This window comes from Orcinus orca, chromosome 7 (assembly GCF_937001465.1).
Source record: "Orcinus orca chromosome 7, mOrcOrc1.1, whole genome shotgun sequence".
In the NCBI taxonomy this organism is placed as follows: Eukaryota; Metazoa; Chordata; class Mammalia; order Artiodactyla; family Delphinidae; genus Orcinus; species Orcinus orca.
This window is the reverse complement of record NC_064565.1, coordinates 26559487-26571670: the sequence shown is the minus strand read 5'-3', so window position 1 is coordinate 26571670 and position 12184 is coordinate 26559487. Positions and strand designations below refer to the sequence as shown.

General features: G+C 38.7%; 1 protein-coding gene across 13 annotated transcripts in view; it reads right to left on the bottom strand.

Moving 5' to 3' along the window:
- RAB3GAP1 (RAB3 GTPase activating protein catalytic subunit 1) overlaps positions 1 to 12184 on the bottom strand; it is a 166944-nt gene that overhangs the window by 97774 nt on the left and 56986 nt on the right. For 12 of the 13 annotated variants that reach the window (XR_007478551.1, XR_007478552.1, XR_007478553.1 and 9 more), the window contains exon 6: positions 313 to 432. Coding sequence is in view for 7 of the 13 variants with exons in the window: in XM_049712667.1 (XP_049568624.1) it covers positions 313 to 432 (120 nt within the window). In the remaining 6 variants the exon portion in view is untranslated. Of the gene's footprint in view, positions 1 to 312; positions 433 to 9746; positions 9929 to 12184 lie in introns of all 13 variants that reach the window. The other variant, XM_049712669.1, reaches the window with a different exon arrangement.

Genomic DNA, 12184 nt, shown 5'->3' with positions numbered 1-12184 from the left:
TGCTCTGTCATCAAGTTTTAAAATTAGATTTTGCACCAAAATTTAAATAAACATTTGGAAGCAAAATACAAAAATATACCATTTATTCTCCATTTTAAATATTCATGTAATATTTCAGTAAGTTTCCCTTCAGAAATGCTTTCCCTAAAGGTTTTGTTGAGTTTGTCCTTATATACCTTATTCCAATATAATAATGTACAAGTACTAATCTTAATCATAATCAAAAACCTAACAGTAATCATTTTCCCTCATAAATTATAATTTAGAATAGTTCTTAAACTCATCTCAAGGTTTTTCGAAATGTCCACCTACCAGCCAGTGTTTCCCAAAGCAACAGACACAGAACTCAGAAGAAGATTGCACTTAGATTCACTGAGAACAGCATCATTATTTGCGGCAGGGGCGATCACCACAAACTCTCGGAGTCCATACCTTAAAAAAAAAAAAAAAAAAAAAAAAGAATAACTGCCATTAAACAGGGGAAAATGTCAGAATACAAAAATTTATTATTTGAGAAACATGAAAAAATTTCCCTGAAGGAAATTAGGCTTGAACCACAGGTCTTTCTTTCTTTCTTAAATGGCAATTGAATCTATAACAACCTGTATTTCCTTCATGTGGTGAAAAATTTCCATCATTCATCTACTATTTTCTCTCTATTCTTTACAAATTAGGAGCAGTTTACTGAAATCACAAAGAAAAAACATTAAATAACAGGTTTGTCTTAAAAGTTAGCTTTCAAAAATAAAAGATGAAAGCCAGCACTGACATCTTGCATTAATTAACAGATAACATTAAGTCCACTAATGTGGAAAGATAAAGTTTAATTGATTCCCTAAATGTCAGGAAAAGAATTATCAGCCATGATGTACTTGTGCTGAGAACACGGTTTACTCTAGTATCCTAATTAAGGAATTCTTATATTCTTTTACTCAATAACATATTAGATAGGAATCACAAAATTATCAGAAAATGGCTTATTCTTGCTACGGTATCCCACAGTAATGAAAACTTCTCATTTAGTTGACAAGTCCTTTAAAAACCACAGATTTGTAGCCAAAATTTACAAAAATGTTAAGGTCAAATTGGTGATCTTGCCTCCTGAAAATTCCTACCCTATTCACTCCCCAATGTATTTTTATTTAATAATATTTTTTAAATAAATTTATAAAAGGCATTACTCATTTGCCTAATTTATTTTAACTCTATGTAAACAGTTATGAATGCTTATTTTTATGAACATTCTCAAGAAATCCCCCAAAACAGCAATAAAAAAAAAAAAGATTTAAAACATTTTAGGGCTTCCCTGGTGGCACAGTGGTTGAGATTCCGCCTGCTGATGCAGGGGACATAGGTTCATGCCCCGGTCTGGGAAGATCCCACATGCCGCGGAGCGGCTCGGCTCATGAGCCATGGCCGCTGAGCCTGCGCATCCGGAGCCTGTGATCCGCAACAGGAGAGGCCACAACAGTGAGAGGCCCACGTACCACAAAAAAAAAAAAAAATTTTAAAGTCCAACCCATAACCTGTTTACTGTTTAGATAACAAAAATTTCTTTCATCTTCTCACCTCACCTCCACCCTCCTACCCCTGAAATCAAAATTAGTTATGTAGAAGCAGCATCAAATACTGTAAAGAACACAGAGCTGTGATTTTTAAGCTCTAAAGGTCTTTAAATACAGTTTTCTTCTTTCTTTTCTTAATGTCCTTGGAAGAAAGGAAACAAGACAATATTTTGCCTTGGTATCCCCAGGCACTAGAGTGAAACCACTGCCAACAGTTTCTTGGTCATTCTTCCAGAACTATTCCATCCATCCATTTACTCATCCTATCCTCAAATAAGATTGCATTACATATACTTTTTGTACCTTCTTTTCAAAGGTTCATCTCCCCTACTGATCAGTACTTTGTTTCCATTACCTGGAATGTTTCCCCTACACTCAGCTGCCATCACAGAATACCAATGGATTCTTATTTTGAAGATTTATCTCAAATACCACCCCATTACCCCTGTTAAATATGCTCTCTTCTTGGATTTCGAATGTATTTTTTCTATTATCATTAAGAGATCAATATATACAAGTGGTTGACAGGTACATGAAAAGATGCTCAACATCACTAATCATCAGGGAAATGTAAATCAAAACCACAATGACAAATCGCCTTATACCTTTTAGAGTGGCTATCATCAAAAAGAAAAGAAAAACAAGCAGTTCCCTGGTGGCGCAGTGGTTAAGAATCCGCCTGCCAATGCAGGGGACATGGGTTCGAGCCCTGGTCTGGGAAGATCCCACATGCCGTGGAGCAACTAAGCCCGCGCGCCACAACTACTGAGCCTGCGCTCTACGGCCCATGAGCCACGATTACTGAGCCCACGTGCCACAACTACTGAAGCCCGCGCGCCTAGAGCCCATGCTCTGCAACAAGAGAAACCACCACAATGAGAAGCCCGCGCACCACAAAGAAGAGTAGCTCTCACTCGCCACAACTAGCGAAAGCCTGCAACAGGCAACGAAGACCCAATGCAACCAAAAATAAATAAATAAAATTTAAAAAAAAGAAAAACTGGCAAGGATATAAAAAAAAGGGAACCCTGGTGGGAATGTAAATTGGTGCAGCCAGCAGGAAAAACAGTATGGAGGTGCCTCCAAAAAATTTTTAAACAGAGCTACCATATGATCCAGCAATTCTATTTCTGGGTGTTTATCCAAAGAAAACAAAAACTAATTCAAAAAGATATATGCACCCCCATGTTCAATGCAGCATTATTTACAATAGCCAAGATATGGAAACAACTTAAGTATCCATTGATGGATGAATGGATTAAAAAAAGGTGGTATACATATACAATGGAATATTATTCTGTCATAGAAAAGGATGAAATCTTACCATTTGCAGCAACATGGATGGACTTGAGGACATTATGCTAATTGAAATAAGTCAGACAGAGAAAGACAAAATAACATATGATTCTCACTTACATATGGAATCAAAAAAAAAACAAAACCAGAAAACAAACGAAAAAAACAAAAAAAAACACCTAGGTCATAGATACAGACAACAGATTGTTGGCTCCCAGAGGTGGTGTGTCGGAGGTGCTCGAAATGGGTGAAAGGATCAAAAGGTACAAATTTCCAGTTATAAAGTAAGTCATGGCAATGTAATGTACAGCATGGTGACTACAGTTAATAATACTGTACTGCATATTTGCAAGCTGCTAAGAGAATAAATCTTAAAAGTTCTCATCACAAGAAAAAAAATTGTAACTGTGTATGCTAACAGATAATAACAGGACTTACTATGGTGATCGTTTCACAATATATACAAATACCAAAGCATTATGTTGTACACCTGAAACTAATATAACATTATATATCAATTATACCTTACCAAAAAAAAAGGTTGTTTTTATGCACACTGGCTTTGTCAAGAAACCTGATTACACTTGCTAAGCCTCCTAGTGGCAGTAACGAGGAATTAATTTTTTTTTAAAGTTCAATATAAATCATTGATTTACTTTCCCTACTAGAACTACTTGAGCCTGAGATCATGCCTTCATCAAGTAAACAAACATTAGGTGGGAGCTTTAAAAAATGAGCAAAATCAACAAAACATTAAAAAATGGACAAACGGGGGCTTCCCTGGTGGCGCAGTGGTTGAGAGTCCGCCTGCCGATGCAGGGGACACAGGTTCGTGCCCCAGTCCGGGAAGATCCCACATGCCACACAGTGGCTGGGCCCGTGAGCCATGGCTGCTGAGCCTGAGCATCCAGAGCCTGTGCTCCGCAACGGGAGAGGCCACAACAGTGAGAGGCCCGCGTACCGCAAAAAAAAAGGACAAAGGATTTCAATAGACATTACTCTGAAGAAGATATACAAATTGCAAATAAGCACATGAAAAGATGTAGCCAACATTACTAATTATTAGGGAAATGTAAATCAAAACCACAAGATACTACTTCACATCTATTAGAATGGCTATCATTAAAAAAGCAAAACAGGGCTTCCCTGGTGGCGCAGTGGTTGAGAGTCCGCCTGCAGATGCAGGGGACGTGGGTTCGTGCCCCGGTCCGGGAGGATCCCACATGCCGCGGAGCGGCTGGGCCCGTGAGCCATGGCCGCTGAGCCTGCGCGTACGGAGCCTGTGCTCCGCAACAGGAGAGGCCACAGCAGTGAGAGGCCCGCATACCACAAAAAAAAGCAAAACAATGCAGAAAACAAGTATTGACATGGATATGGAAAAATTAGAATGCTTGAGCATGACTGGTGGAAATGCTAAATGGTACAGCTGCTATGGAAAAGAACACAGTGGTTCTTCAAAAATTTAAAACACAGGATGACCAGCAATTCCACATCTGGGCCAATACCCAAAAGAATTAAAAGCATAGACTCAAAACAGATATTTGAACACCCATGTTCACAGCAGCATTATCCACAACAGTCAAAAGGTGGAAACAAACCAACTGTCAATTAACAGATGAATGGATAAACAAAATGTGGGACATACATACAATGAAATATTATTCATCCTTAAAAGGAAAGACATTCTACATACTACAACATAGATGAAATTTGAAGACATTATGTTAAGTGAAATAAGCCAGTCACAAAAGGATAAATATTTTATGATTCTACTTATATGAGGTACACAGAGTAGTCAAACTCATAGAGGCAGAAAGTAGAATGGTACTTAGCAGGGGCTAGGGTAGGAAGGAATGGGGAGTTATTGTTTAATGAATACAGAGTTTCAATATGGGAAAATGAAAAAGTTCCGAAGATGGACAGTGGTGACAGCTGCAAAAAATTTGAAAGTACTTAACGCCACTGAATGGTACACTTAAAAATGGTTAAAATGGTAAATTTTGTTGTGTGTCACCACAATAAAAAATTAATAAATAAACAAAATTAATATATATTTCCAATAATGAGAAATATAAATGGCTAATAATTCTATTAAAAGATTTTCAACCTCAACAGTGACTAGGTAAATGAAACAAGATATCACAACCTAGGGGCTTCCCTGGTGGCGCAGTGGTTGAGAGTCTGCCTGCCAATGCAGGAGACACGGGTTCGAGCCCTGGTCTGGGAGGATCCCACATGCGGCGGAGCAACTGGGCCCGTGAGCCACAACTACTGAGCCTGCGCTTCTGGAGCCTGTGCTCCGCAACAAGAGAGGCCACAACAGTGAGAGGCCCGCGCACCACGATGAAGAGTGGTCCCCACTCACCACAACTAGAGAAAGCCCTCGCACAGAAACAAAGACCCAACACAGCAAAAAATAAATAAATAAATAAATAAACCACTTTAAAAAAAAGATATCACAACCCATTAAATCTGCAAAAAATATAAAACACTGATAAGATCCAGTGTTGGCAAGAGCTTGGGATATGCCACACAGGTGGTGGTATAAACTCTTAAAACATTTCCATAGGACAAAAAGGTAAAATTTATCAATATTTAAAATTCACAAAATTTGGGCTTCCCTGGTGGCACAGTGGTTGAGAGTCTGCCTGCCGATGCAGGGGACATGGGCTCGTGCCCCGGTCTGGGAAGATCCCACATGCCACAGAGCGGCTGGGCCCGTGAGCCATGGCCGCTGAGCCTGCACGTCCGGAGCCTGTGCTCCGCAACGGGAGAGGCCACAGCAGTGAGAGGCCCGCGTACAGCCAAAAAAAAAAATCACAAAATTTGAATTATCTCTCTCTATACCTATGCTACAAAAACATTCATACAAATGCACAAAGATATATGTACAATGAACTTCATTATAATAGTTTAATTGTGAAAAACCAGAAACAACTTTAAGCTCCTTCAACAGAGAAATGGGTAATTACAGTACCTCCCTATACTAGGAAAAATTTAACAGTCATTAAAAAAATAAGGTAAATCTGAACTTAATGATATAAGGCTATATGAAATGCTGAGAAAAAAGAAATATTTATCACAACAATACGTATAGTAAAATCCGTATTAAAAAATTCCCCAATGCACAAAAATACATATACATATATCTCACATATTCATAAAAAGTATATGATGGATATAACACACATTTCACATGGTTTTGTGCTTGGTTATCCAAAATTAAGAAAGCATGAGATGTTTTAGCCCACATTTCTGTGTATGTGGAAAAGGGAAGGATGTGCAGGAGAGAGTGGGAAAAGTGAAGGGGGAATGTGATGTAAGATAATGAGTTTCATTAATAAATCTTTATATTTCCTACAATTTCTACTTTAGCGATTTAAATTTATTCAGACCTCAAATGCATCAACATAAAAAATAAAAATCCCACTATGGCAATACTTAATAATAGAGTTGTTTTATCTAACAAATTACATATGTATACTAAATACTAAGTTTAAATATAAATGAGCCTTAGCATCACATCCTCCAATTGAGAAAGATAGGACAATCTACCACTCTTTTGTCTCTTTTGTTTTGAGATGGCTTCTTCTTTCTTGCTTGCTACAATTTTAAAATCCTTACATGTATTACTTTAGAAAGAAATATATTCAGAGCCTCTTCAAACAGTATAAAGAATATATGCATAAAATAATGGATCACCAAAAACGGTGGTGGTAAACAATGACAAAACCATTTCTTTGACATATTTAAATCCCTAGCATCTACAAAAGTAACTTAGAGGGGCTTCCCTGGTGGCACAGTCGTTGAGAGTCCGCCTGCCGATGCAGGGGACATGGGTTCGTGCCGCGGTCCGGAAAGATCCCACGTGCCGCGGAGCGGCTGGGCCCGTGAGCCGTGGCCGCTGAGCAACAGGAGAGGCCACAGCGGTGAGAGGCCCGCGTACCGCAAAAAAAAAAAAAAAAAGTGAGAAAATGGAAGTGTTCAATAAACAACTGCTTTTTTTCAATGTTCTCCCCCAATGATCCTTTAATATTGCATTCTGTATCTTTAATTTATAATCTACTATAACCTAGCAGGACCCTCTGGGCCCTTCCTGGAACAGGACTCCCACCCATGTCCTCTGCCTACCTTCTGTCTGTAGAAAAACTTTAGTCAAAGAATAAACTTAATCAGAGAAGTGAGAAAATGCAGAAAGAAAAACAGTCAAGCAAGACAAAATAGTAATAGTTTAGCCATAAACAAAGTCAAGGACCTTTAATTCCTCAAGGGAGGAGGAATTAAATATTCTGAGCCACATCCTTTGAGCTGTTTTGAAGTTACTGAAACCCCCACCAGGTGGGAGAAGTTAACTGTCTGTGGCCATGTAGGGCCCAGACTGGTTGGAAGCAGAAGGTTGATGATGCTGACTTCCAATTACCTCACTACCAACCCATCAGAAGAATGTCCACAAGCTGATCACACACCCCACAAACCACCCCCTCCCTCACCCCGTCTTTATAAACCTTTCCTTGAAAGCCTTCGGGTCTTTTAAGCACTGGCTGCCCTGGACTCCTTGCTTGGCTCCCTGCAATAAATGCTGCACTTTCCTTCACCACAACCCAGTGCCAGTAGACTGGCTTGCCTGCACACAGGCAAATGGACCCAAGTCTGGTTCAGTAACACTGCTAGGTTATTAATTTTGGTAAAATCTAGCAATTTTATACAACATAGCTCCATTTCTTCCCCTTTGTGCAATATTGTCATATATATTATGGATACATGTTACAAACCCAACAATACAGTGCTATAATTATTGCTTAAGCAAACTTATGTTTTAAAAAAATAGGAGAATATATCTTTTGTATTTATTAGGGAATTTCCAATGCTCTTCATTTCTTCCTGTGGATACGCGTTACTGCTTTCTTTAATACTGCCAGTAAGGCAGGTGAGCCTACAATGAATTCTCTCAGGCTTTGTTTATATGACAATGTTGTTATTTCACATTTTTTTTTTTTAATAAATTTTTTATTTTTGGCTGTGTTGGGTCCTCGTTGTACACTGCACGTGGGCTCTCTCTAGTTGTGGTGAGCAGAGGCCACTCTTCATTGCAGTGTGTAGGCTTCTCATTGCAGTGGCTTCTCTTGTTGTGGAGCACAGGCTCCAGAAACACAGGCTTCAGTAGTTATGGCATACAGGCTCAGTAGTTGTGGCTCACGGGCTTAGCTGCTCCTGGCATGTGGGATCCTCCCGGACCAGGGATCGAACCCGTGTCCCCTGCATTGGCAGGTGGATTCTCAACCACTGCACCACCAGGGAAGCCCCCTCACCTTTATTTTTGAAAGTTAGTTTTGGTGGCTATAGAATTCCTGGTTGATAGTTTTTTCTGTTTCAGCACTCTGAATATGTCACTGTACTGCCCTCTGACTCCCACTGCTTTTAATGAGAAGTCAGCAAGCAGTATTGTCCTCTTGTACATGATGAGTCATTTTTCCCTTGCTGTTTTTGATTCTCTTTGTCTTTGGGTTTCAGCAAGTTGACTAGAATGTATCTAGGTGTGGTTCTCTTTTGTGTTTATCCTACTTGGAGTTCACTGAGATTCTAGGGTCCCTGAGGAATTTTTTTTTTTTTCTCCATCATACCTGGGAAGTTTTCAGCCATTATTTCTGAAATAATATTTTCTGCCCTTTTCTTTCTCTTCATCTGGGATTCCCATTACAGTATACTTTGGAACAATGATACTGACCCATGCATCTCTAAAGTTCTGTTCATCTTTCTCTAATTTTTTCTTTTATTCTTTGGATTGGATAATTTCTATTAATCTTTCAAATCTACCAACTCTTTATTCTGCTATCTCAGATCTGCTTTTGAGCATATCTGGTCAAAGTTGATTTCAGCTATCCTTTACAACTCTAGGAATTTCCATTTAGTTCTTTATTATAATTTCTATTTATTGAGGCTTCCTATTTGACTCATTGTTAGTCTATTTTTAATTCTTTCGATACAGTTCCTTTAATTCTTTGAACACACTTATAAGTGCTTTGAAGTTATTGCTGCATCCAACCTCTGGACCCAATAAAGAGTCCATTTCTACCGACTGTTTTTTTCTACTTACACGTGTCACACTTCCCTGTGTGACCTTGCAAATCTATTAATTTGTGGTTGAAAATTACATTTAGATAACATATTGTAATAAAATCAGGTCCTGTTTAACTTTCTGCTGGTTGTTAGTTTCTTTTTTGTTTGTTTGTATTTAGTAAATTGCAGACTACAACTGTGCAATCTGTATTCCCCAAAGTATTGTTACTTATGTCTCTATTCAGTAATCTTATTTTTTAGCCTGGCTCCCTAGGGGCTACCCCTTGTCTGTATAGCTTAGTGGTAAATCAGTAATTTGGGCACAGATTGTGCTCAAATAGCTGAGCCCATAACGCTTTCCTTCTGCTGACTGATCTGTGTGTCCAGGTTGGGGAATGCATACAAAGTTGCAACCAGTTCTCAAGTTAGGGCTCTCTTGGGTCTTCCACACACACATGTAGTTTCCCTATCACACAGGGATGTGTACAGAGTGTATCCAGCTCTACTATGGCTTTCATACAGGATCTCCCTGTTACATTTCTGAATAATCCACCACTGGCTTTGGACTAGGTGTGGAACCTTGACCTAGCAAAGGTACAGGGTTTCCCCATCCCTTCTCAATTGAGTCTGCTACTTTTAGTAGGCAAAGCCACAGGCTTTTGCCCTCCACCCAGAATCAAATCTGCCCATCTGGCAATAGAGCTTATGGTTTTCATGGCCAACCTAGACTGGAAAGCTACAGTTCTCATCAACACAGACTGGGGAGAAGAGGGGGAGGTGACAGAAACAGCAACGGGCAAAAGGGCCAGAGGTTCCCTCTACTCTTACCTAAGCTCTAGCAGTTGTTCAAGAATAAATGCTCCTAAATTTATTTGCCTCTAGTGCCTTGAAATGGTTGTTTTGATTATTTTTTTTCCAGTTTCATACTTTTTTTTCACACTTTTTTTTTCCAGAGAGGAATTGACAATTCTTCATGTCACAGTTACCGGAAGTCCTCTAAACGTTTGCTTCTGAAAGAATAAGAACATTTTACAGGTCCTTAGGGCTAAATACCATTCTTTCAAAACTATCAGGTTCTTTTACACGTATCTCTTTCTAGGACTAGAAAAAAAATACATTGAAATCACAAATATGAATCTTTTTTTAAAAAGCTATCGTAATTATTCAACTACACAGCTGACAAGATTTCTTATGGACTGCTGCTTACACTGTTGCTGTTTCTTTGTGGTGACCAATGAAGTGTGATTGAAGGTGAAAGCCCAAAGACCAGTCTAGACAAAGGCAAAATCAGAGACAAAAATCTGTCCTCAGTTAAATCTAGCTGTACTTTCAGTGTATTTTTCTAATCTCAGTAAAGTCTCTTCAGGCATATAACATTTATGCTCTCACTTTCTGTATTATTTTCATATAGCTGCTATAACAAATTACCACCAACTTGGCAGCTTAGAAAAACACAAATTTATTATCTTTCAGTTCTATAAGTTAGAAGTCTGACGCAAGTCTCACCAGGCTAAGTCAAGGTGTCAGCAAAGGCTATATTCCTTCTGGAGACTCTAAGGGAGAATCCATTCCTTGCCTTTCCCAGTTTCTAGGGGCTACCTTCATGACCTTCTTCCATCTTCAAATCCAGGAACAGCAGGCCAAGTTATTCTCACATCACAACACTCTGACACTGACTATCTTCTGCCTCTTTTTTCTACTTTTAAGAACTTTTGTGATTATACTCAGCCCACCCAGATAACCCAGGAAAAATCTCCCCATCTTAAAATCAGCTGATTAGCAACCCTAATTCCATCTGCTCTCTTGATTCCTTCTTGCCACATAACCTATACTCACATGTTCTAGGATGTGGACATCTTTAGGAGGTACAGAGGTTCATTATCCTGGCCACCACACCCTCTGCTCAAGAAGTATCTCATAAATTTACCTTTGGACATAAATGTCTGCTAAGGCTAATGTCTGTCATTTCTAGGGCTAATTTTCTTTTAATAAGTAACAAATAATGAAGGGAATAAATCTCTAACGATGATTTCAGCATCAGGCCATTAGAAGGTATTTAAAGGATAGGTTATATAAGGAGGCAGAGAGAATCAGCCAACAGATCACATCATTAAGAACAGTTACCTTGCCTAGACTATAAAACTTGATCGTGAAACTGTAAACAAGCCTTTGTGTCCCTGTTTTTTGAAGCAAGAGGCTTTTGCTTTAGTCTCCCAGACCTCCCCTGAATCTCAAAAGGCTGGCTCAAGAGTTAATTATTAGGAAATGTAAGCATGTAGAGACAAAGCAAAGATGTTGGGCCAAGAAACTGGTAACAATTTAGACTATAAATCAGCCATATAGCAGAGTCACTGAACTCCCAGTTCCCTGAAAGATATAAAGGTCTCACACACATTCCTAACTTGTTTTTACAGAAACCAGATCCCCACCAGATGAAAACTGCCGACCCCAAGCACGAAGACCCCAAACTGGTTGGAGCCAGAAGACTGATGATGTGTGAAACTTCACCTTGATGCCAACCAGTCCAAGAACAGAGCACAAGCTGATCATGGACCATGCGGTGCCTTGGAAAAGCCATCGCAGAGTTGGGTCTTTTGAGCATGAGCTGCCCGTTCTCCTTGCTTGGTACATTGCAATAAATGATGCACTTTACTTCACCACAACGCGGTTTTAGTTGATTGGCTGTGCTGTGCAGACCCAAGTCCAGGTTCAGCAGCAATCATGCCCACGTATCTTCTTGAGACCAGTTTTATAAAATATCCTTTAAAAAGTTAAACAGGCTTAAAACTAATCTGGCATGTGCCTGATATAAAAACTGAAACTAGGATATATCAAAATAGGTGTAGATTGATAAACTTAAACCATCAAAATTCAGCATTTGACATAAATGTTCTATTTTCTAAAGATTAATAGAATCTTTAATAGATTAATAGAATTTTGATTAATCATATGTTAAGTTTTTCTCATTCTGACAGGGTCAGTCTTTACTAACTGTATTATGTATGGTATAAATATTTTGCATAATACCTCAAATTTTCAGTGTCTGCTTTATTAACTTTAGTTCAATTAAAAGAATGAAATATTTATAGGTGAAAACTTCTGTGTATCTTATTCTTCAGTTGCTAAGAACCATGGTGATTAATTTGTATCCTTGAAAATTTTAAGAATTTTTATTTTTAACAATTATAATTTTAAAATTCTGTAAAAAAACATAAGTATGCAAACATTATGGAATCTCCTTAAGATGCCCAGTTCACCTTAGGCTC